Below are 23,575 nucleotides of genomic sequence, written 5' to 3'. Positions count from 1 at the left end.
TGTTTTTGGCACGGTCACCTTTAACGGCAGCGGCCTGGTAGAATTGGCAACGTTGCAAGTAGGGTTGTTTCATGGTGGAAGGCCTTCCTCCATGGGGTTGTTGAGTGTTAGACGTCCAATAAGATAACATGGCAGACAGGTGATTTGAGCTCATTGGTACGTACGGTACTTTATTGATTTAAATTTAAATTTATGAACATAAATTTATTAAAATATTGAGAATAAAACACACGGAATTTAAAACCAAAACAATAGCCTATACATTAAAAATTTAAATCTGTTCATTTAAAGCGGAGTCAATATTTTCATAGTCCAGTTACCAAGCTTTCGTAAATACACAAATAATACCATTAGCTGCTTCCAAGCAAAACAGCTGTTACAATCCTGTTTTTTTTCCTTTGGGGATATCAAAATTGAATAAGTAAATCGGTCCCGGGCTCAAGTCTTACCATGAGACCAACGGGAATAGCTACTTCCCTGTAGGGAGATTTGTAGAGAGATTAAAAAAAACTTAGTTATAATGGTTGTAAGTTTGCTTGTTTATGAATATTTCACAAAATTTGGCAAAATTATGTATGTATTTCATACTGTTCGGCATGGTCCGGCTTGCTAAGATTTGATCAAAAAAACTTTTTCATTCCCCTGTAGCAGCAAGTCTAAGTACTCATTGCAATTTAATGTTATTTTTAAATGGGGCATAAATCTATCATGTTTAAGGAAATATTAAGTACAGAGACAGTAGTGTAAGCAATCATGGTGGAAGGTTCCACCATGGTAAGCACTGGTACCATTCAAAATCAATAATAATCTCTTCCTTTGCAATGTTTTAAACTCAGTGATATTTCACCACGCAATTCCCTAATACTGTAACTGGTATTTTAATGATTGCAGTTTAATACATATACGTTCCCTTTGTCCAAAGTTTCAAAATGAAAGTCCGCAGCCGTTCCGCTTGTCAACAATAATCATCATGGTTCTTGTTCCGTCCGCTATGTCCTCCACCAATAGATCCTATTTTATCTGCAATGCAGAACGGGGTATCCATTTGAGGTGGACTCTGAATTTAGATAAAACTTGATTCAATACTGTGACCAAAAGTAAGTACAAAAATACTTTTTGCTGTACCACAATAATTTTCACCATCCCTCATTTTCCAACAATCCGGTATCTTCCCCCTGAACGTTGGGATATTATGATATTAAATGCCCTTTAGATTCGTTAACTCGCACAAGATTTCTTAAAATAGGATAATCAAACAAAGTCTGACCAAGCTATGTGTTATTTATATAATTCAGGTTGCTTGTTAGTTCTTTTGGACCAATTTCTGCATCGCAAGTGCACTGATAAAGCTAACCCCCACTTATCAATGCTTTGACAGCTAATAATCAAAACAAACCCTAATCGGTTCAGCCTAGGCCTAGTCTGCCCTGTTAAGTGTTTCTTTGTCTTGACCTATCCCGTACTAAGGGATATCTCTATTTAATGTAATTTGGAATAGGCTACCTAGTCTTCTCTAAATTTAGGTCTCTTGGTTTTTAACTTTCACCCAAGTTAGGCTTAAGTTAACTTACTGTAAGTAACTTAAGCCCATGGTTAAAAGGTTAGCCTATGGCCAAGGTTAAAGTAGGCCCAACGTACACCCTCAAATAATTGTGTTCATTCTTGGTTGCTGTTTTTTAGACATCTTGTGATGTTCTAAAACTAACTTAACGTAGGCTACACGTCAGGCGTAAGTTAGGCCTAAGTTATTGACTTCTAAGTCGGCAAAACTTTTATAAATGGACCCCATCGAAAAACTTGCACAATGCAGATATTCGTTAACTTACTGTATGAAGTTTAATTTTTTTTTTTTAAATAAGATAAATAAAAGAGATAAAGTTTATGGTAGCTTTTTAAGTTAATTAACCTCTAAGTTTTATCATTTTTTACCTAACTTAAGTTTAAGTACAGACTGTTTTTTCATGACTGAAATAACTTACAGAGTAACTACAGTAGCCTAACTTAAGTTACATAGCCGTAGGCTGTGCAGAAAGCAGCTGCTGACTTTAAAGCAGTGAGGCGAAAACAAATTTAGGTACTTAACAAGTGATTAAAGAACTTAATTTTGTTTCAGGATTAAACTTATGAGCAGTTTTTACAAGATGGTATATGATTTTCATGTTTGGTTCTACTTCAAGAAATTGAAATGAACTTATTCGTGTTTTATTCCCATGAAACACATTTTAAAGCCTATCTAGAAATAAATAATGAAAATGGTAAGTTTGTTACTGATTTCTGTTACTTAGGCCCTATTTATGGACTAGGCTATATAAATAAGTAGCCTATTAGGATGGGATGAACGTCTTATAAGTTATAGATACTAGCTTAAATCTCGGACACAAATGTTGCGGAAATGGTATGTGTATATTGAATAAGACATAAGACATTTATTCATCATTTTTTACATATGTAATGCATAGATTGGTCAAAATGTTGGTAAATACATCTCGTATTCAGTCTTGAGTAAATAAATGTATAAATATATAAATAACAAGGAATTCAGTTGATACAGTCAATATAATACGAGAGTTAAAATTGAAATTGAGCGACGAGCAAATAAATACAAAAGTTACAGACCATGGCAAGAGATTAAAAATTTGACAGTAATAAATTAAAAAATCGTACAACTTATATCTAAATCACAGTTAGCCTACATCCTATTTCAAATATTTTTTATTAACTTATCAGACATGCTAAAAAAATCTTCGATACGGTAGAGTGGGTTGTTTACTAAAAATAAAAACAGCCTTTTGTTAAAATTCTTAAAGTCTAAATCTGTCACAGCCAGAGGTAATTTATTTAATCGCCTGATACCCATCACAACATAACCAGATCTTGTTTTTTTCCAACCGTACCTGAGGCAGATCAATCTTTTTGCAGTTTCTGGTACTAATACTGTGCACTTCATTTCTCATTTTGTATTTAAAGCTATTCTTAAAAGTAAACAATAATAATTGATAAATGTATAAGTTAATGATGGTCAATATTTTTAATTCAATAAAAAGGGGTTTACCGTGTGCTTCACTATCCTCTTTACACATTATTCTGATGATTTTTTTCTGAGATAGAAGTACCTCGTGGATTTTAGGAGAGCTACCATAATAAATTAAACCATATGAAGCAATTGACTGGAATAACGCAAAATAAGCAGATTTTACATAATCAAAAGGAACATAGCTGCACTAATCTAGAGAACAAGAAAACAATTCTTGAAAGCCTATTTGTTAGTTGATCAATCTGCTGTGACCAGGTTAACTGTTTATCAATCAAAACACCCAAAAACTTAACATAATCTTGTGAATCAAAAACATCAGGTACTTTTCTTAAGCTAAATATGATAGATTTTGTTTTTTCGTTGTTCAAGAGAAAAGAGTTTGCTGCAAACCAGTCTGAAATGTTACCAACTACATCTTTAACATGCAAACTTAATAAATCTATATCAGAACCATGCACAAGAAAGGTCGAGTCATCAGCGTATAAATAGGTATCACAGAGAACATTATTAGGCAAATCATTTATCGATACTAAAAATAGAAACGGCCCAAGTATGGACCCTTGCGGGACTCCGCATACTACATTAGACATAGCTGACCGCTCGCCCTTGATACAAACCACTAGTCTTCGGTTGCTTAAGTAAGAATTTAATAGGTTAAGGGCAGCCCCACCGACTCCGTAGTGCTGTATCTTGCCCAAAAGCATCCGATGGTCGACGCAATCGAAGGCCTTGCTAAGGTCGCAGAAGGTGACCCAAGCAAAGCCTCCGCCCTCAAGAACATCATGTATTTTAGCAATCAACGCCCCAACAGCGTCGGTGGTGCTGCGCAACCTCCTAAAACCGAATTGTGATTCAGAAAGAAGGCCCAAAGCCTCAAAATGGTCACTTACCTGACGAAAAATTATGTTTTCTAACACCTTTGACAGGGCAGGAACCAACGAGACTGGCCTATAATTTGCAGGGTTTTTCTTGTCACCCTTCTTATGGATTGGAGTTATTTTATAAATCTTTAATAAATCAGGAAAAGTTCCTTCTTCAAAACATAGGTTAGTGGCAATGACCAGCGGTGTCGCTATAATATCACCAACACTTTTAATGACAAAATTTGACATTCCGTAGAAGTCTAATGCTTTGGAATTCTTTAAGTTACATATGACCTTTTTTACATCTACTTCATTCACAGGTTGGAAATAAAATGCTTGAGTTGCACGAGGCACATTAAATAATCAGGAGAAATGTATTAAGAATTAGGGACGTGGGTGGGGTAATAGGCCTACATTTGTCCAAATTAGGACTAATACCCCCGCCGCCGCAAACCTGCAGGCTAAGCAAATTTCCATTTACCTGGCTGGAATTCCACAGAATTATTAGACCTTAAAATTTCAGATTAGGTATTTCCCATTTTAATAAAATTATTTTAATTACCGGTACGGTAATACCTACAATTTATAAGGCAATTTATAAGTAAGTACCGTACTTGTTCTTTAGTTATTTCTGATGGGCCTGACCAGAAAAGATTTTTAAAAACATATTGTTTAACCCTCCAAGTGTCTCTAGTTTTGATCTTAATGTTCGCCCATTTATTGCGCAATCGCGGGGTTTTATTAAAATGTATCTTAGAAACTTGAAAACAATGTAAAGTATACTGTTTTATATATAATTTTGTTTGGAAAATTATGGGCTTCGATGTAACATATAAAACATTACAAAAAAAATGTTCAACAATTTTTGTGGGGTTAACATTTCTCAAAAATTATAAAATAAATGAAAAAATTTATGTTTGCGCTCAATAAATTGTTATAATTTATAGGTCATGGTGTCTACTCTCCGAGAAACTCGGGAAAACCGGGAAACCTCCGGGAATTTTATCTTACCTTGAAATGTCCTGGAAAACTCCAGGAATCCACCCAAACCTCCGGGAATCCGTAGCCCAGTCATCGGAATCGTCGCCTAACCGAAACACTACCGCTTTTGTTGCCACGATCGCGGGAAACGATTATCGGTGTTGCCGAAACCGCAAGATATGCTCACGGGTATTGCCGCGATCGCGAGTGACGATTATCGGTGTCGCTGAAACCACGAGATATGCCTACGGGTGTTGCCGCGATCGCGGGAAACGATTATCGGTGTTGCTAAAACCGCAAGATATGCTAACGGGTATTGCCGTGATCGCGGGAGACGATTACTAGTGTTGCCGAAACCGCAAGATATACTCACGGGTATTGCCGCGATCGCGAGAGACGATTATCGGTGTCGCCGAAACCACGTGAGATGCCTACGGGCGTTTCCGCGATCGCGGGAAACGATTATCGGTGTTGCTAAAACCGCAAGATATGCTCACGAGTATTGCCACGATTGCGAGAGACGATTATCGGTGTCGACGAAACCACGTGAGATGCCTACGGGCGTTGCCGTGATCGCGGGAGACGATTATCGGTGTTGCCGAAACCGCAAGATATGCTCACGAGGGTATTGCCGCGATCGCGAGAGACGATTATCGGTGTTGCCGAAACCGCAAGATATGCTCACGCGGGTATTGCCGCGATCGCGAGAGACGATTATCGGTGTCGCCGAAACCACGAGATATGCCTACGGGTGTTGCCGCGATCGCGGGAAACGATTATCGGTGTTGCTAAAACCGCAAGATATGCTAACGGGTATTGCCGTGATCGCGGGAGACGATTATCGGTGTTGCCGAAACCGCAAGATATGCTCACGGGTATTGCCGCGATCGCGAGAGACGATTATCGGTGTCGCCGAAACCACGTGAGATGCCTACGGGCGTTTCCGCGATCGCGGGAAACGATTATCGGTGTTGCTAAAACCGCAAGATATGCTCACGAGTATTGCCACGATTGCGAGAGACGATTATCGGTGTCGACGAAACCACGTGAGATGCCTACGGGTGTTGCCGCGATCGCGGGAAACGATTATCGGTGTTGCCGAAACCGCAAGATATGCTCACGCGGGTATTGCCGCGATCGCGAGAGACGATTATCGGTGTCGCCAAAACCGCAAGATATGCTCACGGATATTGCCGCGATCGCGAGAGACGATTATCGGTGTCGCCGAAACCACGAGATATGCCCACGGGTGTTGCCGCGATCACGGGAGACGATTATCGGTGTCGCCGAACCCGCGAGATTTCCTCACGGCTATTGCCGCGATCGCGGTAGACGATTATCGGTGTTGCCGAAACCGCAAGATATGCTCACGGGTATTGCCGCGATCGCGAGTGACGATTATCGGTGTCGCTGAAACCACGAGATATGCCTACAGGTGTTGCCGCGATCGCGGGAAACGATTATCGGTGTTGCTAAAACCGCAAGATATGCTAACGGGTATTGCCGTGATCGCGGGAGACGATTACTAGTGTTGCCGAAACCGCAAGATATACTCACGGGTATTGCCGCGATCGCGAGAGACGATTATCGGTGTCGCCGAAACCGCGTGAGATGCCTACGGGCGTTTCCGCGATCGCGGGAAACGATTATCGGTGTTGCTAAAACCGCAAGATATGCTCACGAGTATTGCCACGATTGCGAGAGACGATTATCGGTGTCGACGAAACCACGTGAGATGCCTACGGGCGTTGCCGTGATCGCGGGAGACGATTATCGGTGTTGCCGAAACCGCAAGATATGCTCACGCGGGTATTGCCGCGATCGCGAGAGACGATTATCGGTGTTGCCGAAACCGCAAGATATGCTCACGCGGGTATTGCCGCGATCGCGAGAGACGATTATCGGTGTCGCCGAAACCACGAGATATGCCTACGGGTGTTGCCGCGATCGCGGGAAACGATTATCGGTGTTGCTAAAACCGCAAGATATGCTAACGGGTGTTGCCGCGATCGCGGGAAACGATTATCGGTGTTGCTAAAACCGCAAGATATGCTAACGGGTCTCGCGATCGCGGCAATACCCGCGTGAGCATATCTTGCGGTTTCGGCAACACCGATAATCGTCTCTCGCGATCGCGGCAATACCCGCGTGAGCATATCTTGCGGTTTCGGCAACACCGATAATCGTCTCCCGCGATCACGGCAACGCCCGTAGGCATCTCACGTGGTTTCGTCGACACCGATAATGATCGCGGGAGACGATTATCGGTGTTGCCGAAACCGCAAGATATGCTCACGGGTATTGCCGCGATCGCGAGAGACGATTATCCGTGTCGCCGAAACCACGTGAGATGCCTACGGGCGTTTCCGCGATCGCGGGAAACGATTATCGGTGTTGCTAAAACCGCAAGATATGCTCACGAGTATTGCCACGATTGCGAGAGACGATTATCGGTGTCGACGAAACCACGTGAGATGCCTACGGGTGTTGCCGCGATCGCGGGAAACGATTATCGGTGTTGCCGAAACCGCAAGATATGCTCACGCGGGTATTGCCGCGATCGCGAGAGACGATTATCGGTGTCGCCAAAACCGCAAGATATGCTCACGGATATTGCCGCGATCGCGAGAGACGATTATCGGTGTCGCCGAAACCACGAGATATGCCCACGGGTGTTGCCGCGATCACGGGAGACGATTATCGGTGTCGCCGAACCCGCGAGATTTCCTCACGGCTATTGCCGCGATCGCGGTAGACGATTATCGGTGTTGCCGAAACCGCAAGATATGCCTACGGGTATTGCCGCAATCGCGAGAGACGGTTATCGGTGTCGCCCAAACCGCAAAATATGCATACGGGTGTTGCCGTGATCGTTGACGGTGTGACGTTTTGTCGCTGGTGTTGAAGATACTGCAAGATATGCTCACTGATATTCCCACAATCGCGGGAGATGATAACTGGTGTCGCCTTACCTACCAGTTATATTGTTTTATTATGTTGTATAAAATATTATTCTTTGGAAATGTTTTGTTTCAAATAATAATAATCATTATTATTAATAATAATAATAGCCTAATAATAATCATTTTCATTTATTAGCGGGTTGCGATTAGTTAAACGGGTTCCGATAGTAGCTCCTTAAAATTCAGGAATTTGTCTTGAATTCTTCTGGAAAACTCCTTGAATTTTTCAAACCAGGTTTAGTAGACACCATGTAGGTCTACAAATATTTTAAAATAGCCACTTTGTTCAGGATTTTATGAAGATTCCAAAAATATAATTATAAGGAAGTAGGTTTGCAAATAAATAAGTTATGGGCAAAAAACAGATTTCGGTACATAGCGTTTAGCTAAGAATGCATAGCCTAACCATAGCTAGGAATCTGGCTGATAATTTACATCAATATCAAACTACCTACTTCTTCAGGATCATCAACCAGCCCTTCAAAATCACTTAAATCTTCTTATAATGCACCACGTATATCACTACTTTTGATTTTAACACTAAAACAATGATAAACATAATAAAACACACCAGTCATCGGTGCGAGGTTAACCAAGCTGTTTACAAATACGCACGTCAGCTGTCTGCTACAATATTTTGGGAACTAAAATGAAAAGCGTATAGAGACAGACATCAGGAGAAAGCTCTGAATCTGCTGAAAAAAACGATACCTAACTCGATCCAGTTAAATCCGATTCAGTCAGTCCCAGAGCCGTCGCCGTAAACAGTGTTTGTGAGTCGCAAAAGCGACACATAACACTACAGCGGATGTGTTATGAGTCGCTTTTACGACACATAACACTCGGAGGGTTAAAACACTGAATGTCTTTGTTTGTATGGTCCCCACTCCCCTAGGTACTGCATTAAATGTTTTTGGTACGGTAACAAGGCTGTCCTTGGCAAGTAAACTGTAGGCCTTATCATTTGTTTTACTTGTTTAGGGCTCATTCATAATCTAGAAATTATTTCATAATTTAAGCCTAGTATTTAGCTGATGTACCAAGAACTCGTTAGGTAGGGAACATGCATAATGAACATATTTTTCATGCATAATGATAATATTTTTTAATTACCATTGTGAAGCAATAAAACAAATCAAAAACCCCCTTTACCTTTATCCTTTAAGCTGTTTGTCAATGTACAGTTTTTTTTTCATTTAAAAACTTCTTTAAATTTAAAAATGTTTTCTTAGGTTCTAAAATATTATCTAGGCCTTATGTCCTAGAATATACAGTACAGTATGCTAATCAGCATAATCAGCTAATCAGTTAAGTTAATTATGACTATCCTAACTCTTATTTAAATTTTAATAAAAATAATTTGTTGGCTCAAAACAAATCATAGCCATTGCCTTATTTGTAAAACTATTATTTTTTTCAGTGCACTGATGATAACCCTGCATGAACATGGAGTCTGAGATTTTTTGGGGCGACATGAATAACTTGGCCCAAAGCAATTGGTCATCTTCGGATGAAACAGAGTCATCGGATTCCGAAGGCTCGGAGTCTCCTCACAGGCTTGAAGAGGTGAATCTGTGTGGAACCCATTTGCAAATACCTCAGGGCCTGTGTGAAGACCGTCAGGCTTTTAATGAAGTCCTCTCCAAGGATACTTGGAATCTGTTTTCTGAAGAGCAGCGACAACATTTAATGGTATGTGTATCTATTAATAAATATTAAATCATTTACCTAGCCTACTGTACACTTATTGACTTATAATAAAAAAAAAACACCACCGGCATGTGATGTGTTAATTTGTTCACATTCTTAGTTAGTTGAACAAAGTTTTTCTTTACATTTGTTAGGGCTAGGCCTATTGTACAATTTTTTTTAAATATTTAATATTTTTGACTTAACTTATTTAGGGTATAAATTGTAAGGTATAGGCTAATAATAATGTGGCAAAACCTGTTGTTCATCCCAACGTTGTAAATCAAGGATTTATATTAATCCTTTACGATGCTTATTGGTAATTGTGCTTATCTAATCTTTGATTTTCTCTACCATCAATTTCACATTTTCAACCCCCCCCCCTCCTTCTTCCTTAAAAATTCTCTGTAACCATTTAAATTAAATATGTTTAACTGTCAAATCATGGCAAAAAATCCACCTTTCTCGAGCTTACTTAAAATTAACTTAGTCCCTGTTTAATATTTTTCACTTTTTTACATAGAATCTGGACTGCCCATAAAACTTCTATTGATTAACTTTTAAATAGGCTAATTTGATTTTCCATGGTTCAAACTGCCACCATAATATTAGGGAAATGCACTTTTTAAAATCCTTGATCAGGGTTTAGTACAGATGATTTCAGTTTAGTTTTCTGTTAGAAACCAAAACCGTAAATTTCTTTCACTAGTTTAGAAGAAATCAGACGATTTAAAGACTGCTTCTTAACTTTTAAATAGGCTAATTTGATTTTCCATGGTTCAAACTGCCACCATAATATTAGGGAAATGCACTTTTTAAAATCCTTGATCAGGGTTTAGTACAGATGATTTCAGTTTAGTTTTCTGTTAGAAACCAAAACCGTAAATTTCTTTCACTAGTTTAGAAGAAATCAGACGATTTAAAGACTGCTTCTTATTGATAATGGTTGTTATCTTAAGACAAGCAATTCATGTTTGCTATAAATTGTACCTGACGATGGCCTATACATTTTTGTAATGTTTTCGGCAATAAATGTTTCTGATTTCTGATTTCAGCTTCAAAATTAATGTTTTCTAAAAAAATAACATTGGATAGAACAGATTGCTTGCTGTACAGTAAATAATGAACCATTGTGTTAGTTATCTATGATCAAGGGTTCATTTACAACCCTCCCTGTTTTATGTATGCAGAACCGATAGAATAATGAGTAGTTCCAAATAAATAAAGCTAGGCCTATTTAATATAATTTTCTATTTTAGAATTTCCTGCCATCGTTTCCTAGAAATGACGCTGGTGAAAAAGAAAAGACTTTGGAATTATTATTTTCCCGTAAAAACATGAGATTTGGGAACCCTCTAGTAGATTTCTTTGATCAGCTTAAATCTGGTAACTTTCGGCCGGATATAAGAACTATGAGGAAGTTGATCAAGAAAGCCCAGTATAGGGAATATAGGTAAGAACTTATATTTGAAGGTATTACACATTAAGATTAAACTTAAAAAGACATTTTTTTACATTTTCTGCATCCTGGTTGAAATTTGAATGTTCCTGGTACACTAGAAAAAAAATGCTAATGACTCTTCAGCTGATGGTAAAAAAAATTATTTTTTGTCATGCTGCAGCAAAAACAGTGTTTTTTTTTTTTTTTACATAGGCCTACGTTGTGAGTCTAAAGTAGCATTTTAACACCCTCGGGAGCCTTTTCAGTCACTTGGGGGTAAAAACTAGCTGTTTGTAACAGTTGTAAATTTTGATTGTGTAGCAATCGCATGGATTGAAATTATTTATCAATTTACTTATTATGTAAGTTATGTTTTAGCTTATTGTTGTATCTTGTCAACAATTAATTTGACATTGATGGTGTAATGTACAGTAAGTAACACAATCGTAACAGACAAAATGATTGAATCACTTACTGAACATTATTTACTGCTTATTTACATTTGCAGAATTGAAACAAGCTGGAAGTCATTTTGAGAGATTAACATTACATGAAAAGTATTTTTGTTTTCCTGCTTAGTTTGTTAATGATATTAATGATGCAATATCACAAAAAATATAGTTTTAATCAGGGGGCCTGGGGGTGGGGGTATTCTCCAGCATACTGGATAGGCTAAATATTTTTAGCTGACTCACTTTTTAACATATTGTTTCTAGATTTATATTTAAACTGTTTGTAAAAAAAATTTCTTTTCCGAATTCCTTAAATAATGTATGTTCATTGTTTTAATAATTTTGGACAACTTTAGCTGATAATGATCCTACAAAACTTTATTTGGCTCAATTCATATCAAAACCTTGATCTAGCCTTGTATTTTTGTGTTTCTAACCTCTTTGTGCTATGTTTTCCAAGCAATCAGCAGAGGAGGTATTACTTCTCCCTGATGAAGTCTCTACTAGTGTCCAGACTCAGGTTGCTAGAGACTGCCTCCAAGGCTGGCCCTGGCAGTGTGTTGAGACAGGAGAAACTGACGTCGGCCCCCCCTCGACCATCACCCATCCACCAGAGGGTCAGACGGAGGTACTTCCAGGAGCTGGCTGCAGTGAAGGAGGAGGTCGGAGACACTAGTCAAAGCTCTGAGGATGAAAACTATCCAGGTATGTAGCTTAGAAAGTGGAAATATTTATAATTGTGATATGCAAGTTGTACTGGAGTTGTAAGTTTGTACTGGAGTGGTTTTAAGGATTTTTGTGTAGATTAATGTAGACATAACTAAATTAATAAAGGACTGCTCTGGTACAAGAAACACAAAAAACTTAACGCTCTACACGCTAAAGCTAGAATATTTCACAGATTTCCAGTGATTGTTTGTGTTTGTGTTTGCTACCTGCTCGAATATTTTAAAACACTACAGTCACCAAAAACTATGGGACGAAGTGGGAACTAAGTTTTCCTTAATAGAGAATTGTGGGATAACAACAATATTTTAAATACTTCTTGCGGGTCATCACAGATTGCCCTTTTCAACTAAACCTACTCCTACACCGGGGGAAATTTGATGAGCGTCATAAATGTGCCGCTTGTATCGTAGCCATCACCGCCGCTCAGGTTGCCGCTCAAGTCGTACTCAAGGCCATAAACTTTTACACTATAGATAGGCTATAAGCCACAATTTTTAGAAAAGAAACCTTGGTCTGAGGCTACAGCAGGTAACCTTTTTCTTGTGAAAACGTGATCCAGCCAGAGGCTAAATATTTTGTTTATATTTTTTTCCAATAAGACAAGTGTACTACTACACACCCAACGTCGAGGAAATCTCTTTAGTGCAGCATCACTCCTGATTGTGAAGACAGTAAAGAGTAAATATTTTTACATTTTTCCGTGAAGTTTTTTGTGTTTTTTTCCAGGGTGTACTTAAAGTGAGCTGGTTACAGCTATATGTGGCCTGAAATTTGGTTTCTCTTTTATATCCAATACATTAAGCTTTTTAAAATACCAAGGATTAGTAAAACGGCACATAAGCTTCAGCTATACAAATTTTTATAACTCTAAAATATTTGGTTTTAAATACCTCCTGTTTAGCATCCTCGTTTGAGTTATTTGTCTAGAAGTATCGAATTTTATAATTTTTCCAGAAGGCCCTCCTGCTGCGTTGAACAAGAAACAGAAGAAGCAGTTGTCAAGTCTGGAGAACTCGTTGAGTCCCGATCGGGCTCCTGTAGTGTCCACCTTGGCCAGTAAACCTTCTGGTCTGGACCTAGAGCAGAGGGTTACTCCCAGCCACAACCCTTTTGACATCACAGACGACGCTTACAGAGAAATGCTGTATCGCCACCGCAAGAGACGGCTACGTAAAGAGGTACCCACGGTTTTAGAAGTTGTCTACACATTTTATCCATTAATTTTGCCCCTCAGAATGTTTGCTTAGTTTGTGTATTGAATGATATAGTTCTTTAAATCACCTTGTTACCGTCGAATCGATCCTTTTTACTTTGTTAAGACTACAGCTGTTTTGTGCTTATACATCATAATCCATGACATCATTTCCTTGGACCCAAAGTCTAAGGCTCTGCCAACTGAGCCGTTCACACCCAATCATTGGTGGATTTTAGGGGTGTGCGAAGCAGCAAGAAATTTTCGATTCGAAGCAACGATTCGATTCAAAAGATTTTCGATTCGATTCGATGCAACTCGATTCGAAGCAATACGGTATTTTTCTATTCATAATTGTCAATTGAGTGGATTAACAATAATTAAAATTTACCACATTTGTGTAATGCAAATTTTTGTTGATGTGGTATTAGGCCTATTCATACTTAACATATGAATTTTAGGTGAAAAAATATTTATTTTCAATCATAGGGATTAGAATAACCTGTGAGCTGGTTTACTTGCCTATTTCATAATTTTTACTTGGAATTGGCTCAATTGCAAGAAAGAAGAAAATATTTTTTTTATCAAGACATTAATTCTCATTTTAATAACTGTTTAAATAACTAAATAGGTACCGTCAGCTAAATTACAACAAATTTGAATGGAACTTAATATAACAAGACCATTAAGAAATAAATTTAGCCTACATATCCTGTGGACCTGCTTCAGGACTGCAAGCAAGAAGAAAATAAAAATAATATGTTTCCACCATGCAATATGTATCATTCATTCCCTGCCTCCTAACCTCCTTAGTATAATAACCTCACACTTACATTATTTGTTACATCATCATAAATAAAGAATTATCTATTATTGGCATCAGTTAGTAGGCCTACAGCTTTACATAGGCATTATTTTTTATAGGACCTAAAAAAGTCCTAAAAGTGTACTAAGCAACATGACAAGTGGAGAACTCATTGAAGAAAAGATATTGTGTTTAAACTAATTTAGGCCCTACTATAAAACTAAAATACCCCCGCCGCAGCAAACCTGCAGACTTAGCGAATTTCCATTTGCCTGATTGGATTTAAACTAAAATGTCTCCTTAAAAATATCACATTTATTGACTATTTAAACAGAATTAGTTTAATGAGTACTTAGGTTTGCTGCAACAGGGAGGGTAAAAAGTTTTTTTTTATGTAAAATGTTAAAAGGTACTGTGGTTTAGTAAGAAATTAATGTATTTTCAAAATTTGATCAAGATATGTTCATAAACAAGCAAACTACAACAGTTGACTTATTCTCCATAAGAATAACATGGGAATTTTAAAATTGCAATTTTTTTGAATTTTCTCCGTAACAATTAGGCGCATAATAACACTTCAATATACTAAATTATTTGTTTTTTTAAGCTCTACAAAATGGTTTAAAAAGAAATTGTGAAATTTTGTGTTTTTAGGGTCAAAAATGGGAAAAACCTATTTTTACCCCATAAAACCCCCCATAAACCCCCATTCCCATAGTCCGATCATGCTGGTTCGCGAACTCATTCAAGTTTATCCCGCCTTACACCTTCAAACCAAATTTTATCAAAATCGGACAAAAATTACTCAAGTTATCGTGCGGATGGACACATATATATATATATATATATATATATATATATATATCTATATATAGATATATAAAAATTTAAACGAATGGTGTTTTTGGCCTCTGGGGACATCAAAATGAAAAAGTAAATCGGTCCCGGCCTTAAGTCTTACCATGAGACCTACGGTAATAGCTACTTCCCTATAGGGAAATTCGCTAAAACAGTAAATAACACACAAACATTGTTTATGGTATAATTATTAAGGACTGTAAAAAATGCATATCATGTCATACAGTAGTATGACATGATACAAAACCTACTGAAAGAGATTAAAATCCTAAAATAACTGATTTTGATAGCTAATGAATGAAATAAAAATCCATAAAATAAAGCCAAACAAAATCACAATTAATTAGGTACCCGAAAAGTAACTCTTAAATAATATATAGTAGATTAAAATAATATTAAATCAAGAGATAAGAAAGTTAAATGCTAACTTCTAATGCCCTTGGCAACACAGGTCAATGTTTTTAAACTACCCTCAATGTTTTTGGAACAGCAGGGTCTTTTTCTCTGAAGGAAGGGTAGTAGTATGTCAACAAAAACAATGAATCACTCTCCCCAGCCAAGCCCAGGCAACGATGTGTTCATTCAAGGTCATAGACCCTACCCCTCCCCTCTTACACCACCCGTTGCTACCCAGTTGCTTCAATTGCTGACAAAATGCAAGTGATGAAACAAGGAAGTAGAGACAAAAAAATATATTTCTTTATTCAAAAACAAAACTGTTACAGATCATTTTCAAAGAAATTAATTCATTGTAATTTGTGAGTTGTAAATATTGTATTGGATCTTAGAAATATATTTTTTTAACCCCATCTAACCAAGATACAGATCTGTTCACTATATCAGATATTTATTTTGTTTATAATTTATTATGTAAAATACTAAAATATATTTTAAATTAGGTATGGAATAAATAATAAATGATTAAACTAGTATGTCTGGATAAATAGTCTATTCTTTTGACTTTGTTTTCTTTGCACTGTTAGTGTTGCGTAACAGCTTTTGTCTTGTCAGTCTTGTCAGTAGACGACTAGACTAGCTCTGGCTAGTGGCAGTGCGGCAATTGCTCTGTTGTGTCTTTATTCGTGAGCCAACTTACTAATCTTTAATTCTCATTTGAACATTTTAATTCCTCTGTAATAATAGATATAATAATATAAGAGTGTTTCTTTGGAAATAAATTATTCTTTTTTTTCTCTTGCTTGAACAAAAATTGGGACCGGCAGACCACTAACAAAAATACCAAATGTATCAGTCTATAACATTAATCTTACTAGTTAAGTATTAAGTAACAATTTTTCAGACTTATTTTTAAAATCATTTTGGAGTGACCTATCTTGTTTTGGCTAAGTTTACAGTAGTAAAATATTTTTCACACTGCTTACATCAAGACAAAAAACAAAACCTCTCATCATTTGCAATGTCAAAACGAAAAAATATAAAACAATTAAAGCTATATTTAATGCAAAGAATGTATTAAATAAGAACGCCTTCGTAAAGGAAACGCAACAGCAACGCGCTCCTGTATTGCGGGTATTGCGTTGACTTTCTGCAGGCGTTTTTCGTATATGGATACTGACTCCCTCATGAATCGAATCGAATTTTTGACCACCACTGAATCGAATCGCGATTCGATGCATCGAATCGAATCGAAATTTCGATGCATTTTTGATGCATCGAATCGAATCGAAATTTCGATGCATCGCACACCCCTAGTGGATTTACTCACGCAATCATTTCAATTGCCGATTTGTATATACCGGTACTTGTTATCACACTTGCACGTTTTTTTACACTTGCCATTTCCAAGTTCTACCAAAATCTTTTTGATCTAGAACCACTAGGTCACAATAGTTTCTAAAACAAAATCTAATGTCTGCTAAAAATTGAATAACTTAAACATCTAAGTCTTTTTCTACTTTTCCTTTTAAAGGTTTTCTTCAAGGTGTCTACCAGGAATTTGTCAGGAAGGTGTCAACAGGAAAACCAGGAATTTGACTTAATTTCGGTCTGGCCATGAAATGTACGGAATTTGTCCTTAAACATCTAAGAAGTTCGCACGGTCAATATATTCACGCTTTTGACACGAACACGGATACATTGATTATGTTTCTGTAATCTCTGTAAGTGATATCTACATATCCACAGACAAAAAATTATGATGACGTTTCCGTGGCTGCAGGGACGATGATGATGTCTATTCCAAGCTATTGACAGACACGGTTCATGTCATTAAATCTAATTGTTAAATGTAATATATGCTATTAAGTTTTCATCCTACTAGCATTTGTCTTATCATTCAAAGTGTGGATTTTCATTTTCAGAACCATCCTGATCTTGAAACAAAGGGAATTACCGCAAACGATGTATTATATAGGTGTCAACTGAGAAAGACTTTTAGCGCTAGGGATTTAAAACCTCCTGCAAAGAAACCAAAGTTGAAACTTTCATCATCTTTACTCTTGGATTCATTACAGGTAACAGTCATCTGATTGCTACTATTATTAAATTGAATATATTTTTTGTATTTACTTATTTGTTTTGTAGTTCCCATTTTTATTTGGGCTAATTTGTTACCTAATGATGATTTTCCTTAGTTAAGGTGTTTATGGTAAAGAATCAAGACGCTTTTAGAATGTAATCGGTACTTTTGTACGGTGCGGATGTCTGGGCAGACGCTCTCAATAAGAAGGTATACGTGATGGGGCTCGCCTGCTTTCACGTCAGGCAGCACTAAGGGTAGCACCCAAGTGTCCAAGCCCTGGTGTTTACTGGAGTCATCACCGTCAAACTTTTGGTGACGGAGAGGAAGGCAATTCATCAGTGGCGTAGGGAGGACCAGACAAGAACAGAGGAACACATTTGCACCAGACACATTTGCAGTTGTGGCAGGAGAGCTAGGAACAGGAGACACGGGGATGCTGGACAAGGCAACTGATAGAGCAAGTACAACCTTGGGTTAATCGGCGGTACAGGGAGATGAAGTATTACCTCACCCGATTAATGATGGATTGTGGCTTTTTCTGGTCCTACCTGTTCAAGATGGGCAAAGCCAGATTGCCTCTACTGCCCGGGAACCCTGATGACACGGAACATACTTTCTTCCGCAGCCTGCGTTGGGAAGGGCCCCGCCTGGAGGCTTAACTGTGTGTAGGACTGCTGTCGATGGACGCGGTCATTTTGTAGACCTCCGGAGGGTGAGGACAATTAGATCTGTGTGTTTCACATTTCATCAAGGGTATTCTCTGCACCAACAAGCTCTATTTTGACAGTGATACGGTGTAGATCATAAAGAATCTAAATGCCAGAAACTGTTCGAGGGCTGAGGTTACATGTTGGCCTGACTTGAAGTAATTTGACAAACAATCTAGGTCTAAGTCCAACAGAGTAGAGGGGTTTTTTTTTTTATTGTGTATTCTGAAAATTCTGATACATTCAGGAGTCTCACACTACAGGCTGGCCACCTGTATGCGTAGTAGAATTTCCCTTCTCTCTCTTAAAAAATTAGTCAAGGACTAGGCTTGTCCTACTCAATAATAAAAATTGAACCCCTCTTGATCATAGATCACAAAATGGCGACACCAACCTTTAATAAGCTGAGGGTGGAATTGGAATACTGCTTGTGTTTGCTAATGTTACACTTTGTATACAGAGGATAGATGAGCCGGAAGTTGATGGGACGTCAGAATCAGAAGATGGAGACACAGATAAAGTGGATGTCGAAGGGGATGATGACAGTTCGTTACCTTACTCGTCTACATCCACACCAACCACCACGACCGTCTTCAGACCACTGGCTGTAGCAGTCAGTACACCTGGACCCAGGTATGACTTTTCTTTAGAGTTTTATTGTATTTGTATAAGAAAAAAAGTGTTGAAGACTCTCCATTCCAAACTAGTTTTAAGTGAACAGTGTTTGCTTTCAAGGACTGACAGTACTGAAACCTGTTTGAAAAATAAAACGCTCATCCATCTGAATATTGGTATACTTTTGTAGTTGTGCTCCATCTGAGGGATTATTAAGGTATATATTTTAATTTTTTGTATACAAATTTTACAATACACTATTCCTACGATTGTTGGATCTTGTATATATTAATCTGTAACTGAACCATGTAGTCTTGATCATCCGATCTCAACCAGTGTGCGGCAAGATCGGAAAACAACAAACAGAATAACTACTGTAGACATTTTAAAATCCATTGAATTGATAGGGTTTTTTGTCACACCTATTTGAGGCTTTGAGTATGTTTTTTCACAAACTTAGAGTTTAAGACCACTAACTTTTCCATGCTACAAAATTAAAAAAAGCAGGAGTGTAGTATAAGAGCTTCGCTCGCTTCGCTCGCTCCGCTCAATCATAGAAAATACCAGACAAAGTAAACATGACCACTGTATCAGCAAACGTCATACTCATCCATTCCGCCACACTTCTCAGGTCAAGACTAAGACAGTAGGGTCAGTTGAGAGGTATGCTAATATACATATTATATGAACTGTGTTGTACGCATCAAGCTAAAACCATCATTAAGTACAGTCAAGTTCAGGTGCCTAAAGCCCTTGGCACTAAACGTATTCTAAGTACAGACAAGGAAGGCAAAAGGGGTTTTTGTCGAACCCGCTGCAGTGTACTGTCAAACCAAACATAAATAGCATATGCTTACTTTTACTTAATCGTATGAAAGATTGGATAACCAAAGATCAAGATATAAAAACTATTGTAGCCTATTTTGAAAGTTTTTTATGTCTTGTAATTGATTAATATGTCCATTGTTTGCTTTAACATAACCACAACGTATTATTTCAGCTCCCCTAGGATAGCTAAAATATCAACTGCTGGGAAAACCCTGAGTACTCGAAGAATCAAACTGGAGCTACCGGAAGATCCTCCACCTACTCCTCCCGCCCTGCCTCCCCCACCGCCTCCCCCACCACCTCCGCCACCACCTCCCCCACCACCTGTTCCTCCCATACTGCCCCCACCAACACACACAATACTGCAGCCCAAACCACAGACTATCAGTGAGTTTCAATCAATGTACTTATTTATTTATTAACATAAGAGATGTGTTAAGATTCAAGTAGATCTACTACTTTTCTTAGGAATTTTTGTTATAGAAACTATAAGAATTAACATAATTTATAATATTTCTTTGTGTTCTCTGCTTACTTTTGAGTAATCAGTTTGCTAAATATATTTAACTTGTTATAATATTATTTACTACTTTAAATTTATGGTCTAACTTGAGACTAATTATAATGATTATTGTTTTAATAAACTTTTTTTTTTGCAAGTAATGACCAGAGTATAAATATTTTTCAGCTCGCATGTTAACACCAGCCACCCTGTCAGATTTAGATGGCATTGACATGATGGACCTCCCGGTAGATCTAGAAGAGGGAGAAATGACGTTCAGCCCTGAAGACATCAAGTAAGATTAACAATTTTACATTTTTTTTACATTAAAATCACTGCATATCTGTTGCAAATGAGACGTATCTGATCTAGTGGCTGGAACATGTACTTCTGGTGCAAAGCCCAGAAGATCGCAAAGTCCAGATGATCGCAAAGCCCAGATTGAAGATGTAAACTTATGCTCCAATTTGGTTAGTAAGCAATGAAATTTTGATAAATGATAAAGCATTTAACAAGTTGAGGCACAATGTGTTAAATAGCTAAACAAGTGTTTTTAGCCTAAGAAATTATAAGACAATCTGTACGGATGTGACAAAGTTACATTTTACATAACTTGGTCAAACCACAGTATTTATATGTTTCTGATAACGAATTATAATTTTTTTTTATATGCACACCCAAAGACCCAATCTTTTGTCCTCTTGGGAATTTGGATGTTTGGATGATTTTGACAAAAATTATTCATCTCCCTTTGTCTTACACTTGACAAAGTCTTCCGGGGGATGAAGTATTGTTTGTTTCATGTGTGCACTGTGGCCTACCTTTTCTTGGGTAAACTAGCTGCTATGCTACACCCTTTTTGACAAAGTCTTCCAGGGGACGAAGTATTGTTTGTTTCCTGTGTGCACTGCAGCCTACCTTTTCTCGGGTAAACTAGCTGCTATGCTACGCCCTTTTTGACAAAGTTTTCCAGGGGACGAAGTATTGTTTGTTTCCTGTGTGCACTGCGGCCTACCTTTTCTCGGGTAAACTGGTTGCTATGCTATGCCCTTTATCATAAGAATCTCAATCATGGCCTAGGGCCGACATTAAATTAACAAATTTGCCAATGAGGACTTTACCTCTGGCAAGCCAGCTACTATACCTTTAACCTAAAAACCTTGATCCTGGTCTAGAATCTTTTCTCAGTAAAATCTATGCTGTGATTTTTTTTCCTCAATTTGTTATTGTTTGCAGACCGGAGCTAATAGATAGGCCAGAGTTGATGCAGGAGACGCACGCTTGTTTCTTCTCCCTTTTGAGAGACATCATCTGCTCCACACCAGAACATCGTATGACGTTAGTAACACTGGAGGACCGAGTTAGAGCCTGGGCCGCCAGTCCCATCAGTCCTCTCAATGAGTGGTATAGTGCGACAGCGTCTAACTTGACAGCTTACCTGCATTCTGCTCTCGCTTTTCTGGCTGGAGAATACCCGGGTGAGTACCTACAACTTATAATAACCAGGACAGACCATGATGGATATATGGACCAGATGGGGCAAATTTTAATTTTTAATTATAACAGAGCATGATTGTTCTACGATTGACTATTGGATAGACTTCCCATCTATATGCACCAGCTGTAGCCAATTTTTTATTAAAAAAAGAACATAGTTATGTGAGCCAGTCTCAGAATGCCCTAGTATCTAAAATTCTATTTTATACCTTATTTTTTGTTGCTGACCAGGTTGATGGGTCAAAACAGTTGCTATAACTCATCTTAAGTGATTCCCTAAGTTTGATTTGGTAAAAAAGATTGTGTATTCAACAGAATTTCGTAATTTAGATCAGCGCAATCTGTAGGTTGCTCACATCAACTACGACGATTTTGATAAAAAATCTAGCTCCTACAAATTTAATATAGGGATGGAGTTCTACTTACTATTCTGTATTATACTTCAACATAGCCTACAATGATAGTTGTGTAATATAAAAGATTATATTTACAATAAGGTGCTCTTTCAGATAAAAATGTTCAACAGAAATCCGTAATCTTCATTCTTCATCTCATTCAATTTCTCAATATAAATATGTTCATAATGTTCTAGGCTGAAACTTTAACATAGGAATGGAATGTCAGTACTGTAGTCAGTAAGAGTTGCAATTATTATGTCCTTAAAATGTACTTTTTGAATTCTGTTGAACTATCATTTGGGGACTTAACTTTTTGTTAACTTTTAAAACACAAACAATTCATGGAAAACAAATTTTTTTAATAATTTAGCACAGTCTTGATTGATGTGATCTGGGCAACTGATTCTTATAATTTTATTCTGGATTTCCTTTGCTTAACATCTTACAATATACAAAATAGGGAATTTAAATTTGCCATTTTGTCTTTTAACATTATTTGTATTACTCTAAATCAGCGCCTATATCAATAATTATCATCTATTGAGATGGGTGCTCCACCTAGGTGAATGCATTTTCAACCCAAATATTAGCGAAGGATGAGTGTCTCACACCATCTGTGTAACTGTATGACTAATATCAGCTGTTTCATTAGCCAAGATCATTTTTTAACCCAATGATCAGGAACAGCTGGGTCCAGTTTTAAACCATCTCATGACTTATCAATCTACATTGTTTCAGAGTGGCATCCTGATGACTTTGTGCCCTACATAGACTACAAGGCTGCGATAAGCTCATACCAGTGGATAGGAGCGGGCCGAGACACTGACACACACCTGGTGGCTCTGTGCCGTCACTGGACGGAGAGGAGGGAGGACATGGCAGCTAGACCTATCAAGGAGGAGGAAGAAGGGGTGATGGTGGGAGATAGACAGCTGATGGCTTCCCCCCCTCCACCTCGCTGTCCTACACAGTGGACTGTTCAACTCTCCTCACCTGAAGACCGGGAAGTGTTTAGAGAACAGGTAAGATGACACTTTCCAGTTTGATCCTGAGAAAAGGCTGAAGCTTTTGATGGCTATGGCTTCTGGAAACTAGGTTCAGTTGTCCTTGATCATTGGGCTAAAGGACCAGATGATCTACTCAAAGCTGTTTCATCCTTCAACTTTACTGATTTTTGCCTTGAAATGAGTATTCTGATTTGTCGGCATCATAGAAATATAATCTGTTCTAATCTTTGAACCAAAATGTGTTATCTGAAATTATTTTGTGTATATTTGGTAAAAACAGTTTTCTCAGCATTTTGAAATGTGCAAAACGCTAATGGAGATCTTTTCTTTCAACGTAGGTAATTTACATGCTGTAGAAAAGTTTTGAATGGTTAAAGCATAATGCACACATACTGTACTGATGATACTATCTTGTTACACACTTACTTATATCCATTTGCCGATTACTATGAGTTAAATAGAGCAGGGTCAGCAACCTTCTCTCTTCTAAGCTTCAGATCACCAGAAGAGTGCTGTTTGTCAAGTATTAACT

General features: G+C 37.8%; 1 protein-coding gene across 2 annotated transcripts in view; it reads left to right on the top strand.

The window, feature by feature from the left end:
* The first annotated feature begins 1,009 nt into the window (after positions 1 to 1,009).
* The window catches only part of LOC128985836 (nuclear factor related to kappa-B-binding protein-like), a 36,461-nt gene continuing 13,895 nt past the window's right edge, over positions 1,010 to 23,575 (top strand). Inside the window, exons 1-12 of one of the 2 annotated variants that reach the window (XM_054405763.1) lie at positions 1,010 to 1,097; positions 2,114 to 2,255; positions 9,262 to 9,533; positions 10,790 to 10,983; positions 11,884 to 12,128; positions 13,107 to 13,330; positions 17,329 to 17,481; positions 18,657 to 18,829; positions 19,812 to 20,026; positions 20,328 to 20,436; positions 21,378 to 21,619; positions 22,775 to 23,058. In XM_054405763.1, the coding sequence (XP_054261738.1) occupies positions 9,282 to 9,533; positions 10,790 to 10,983; positions 11,884 to 12,128; positions 13,107 to 13,330; positions 17,329 to 17,481; positions 18,657 to 18,829; positions 19,812 to 20,026; positions 20,328 to 20,436; positions 21,378 to 21,619; positions 22,775 to 23,058 (2,091 nt within the window). In that variant the 5' untranslated portion in view covers positions 1,010 to 1,097; positions 2,114 to 2,255; positions 9,262 to 9,281. The remainder of the gene's footprint in view (positions 1,098 to 2,113; positions 2,256 to 9,261; positions 9,534 to 10,789; positions 10,984 to 11,883; positions 12,129 to 13,106; positions 13,331 to 17,328; positions 17,482 to 18,656; positions 18,830 to 19,811; positions 20,027 to 20,327; positions 20,437 to 21,377; positions 21,620 to 22,774; positions 23,059 to 23,575) is intronic. The other variant, XM_054405764.1, reaches the window with a different exon arrangement.

This window comes from Macrosteles quadrilineatus, unplaced genomic scaffold (assembly GCF_028750875.1).
Source record: "Macrosteles quadrilineatus isolate MER2022 unplaced genomic scaffold, UCM_ALF_1.0 Scaffold_2__2_contigs__length_208266976, whole genome shotgun sequence".
Classification (NCBI taxonomy): Eukaryota; Metazoa; Arthropoda; class Insecta; order Hemiptera; family Cicadellidae; genus Macrosteles; species Macrosteles quadrilineatus.
The sequence above is the reverse complement of the archived record's forward strand: the minus strand, read 5'-3'. Positions and strand labels throughout refer to the sequence as shown.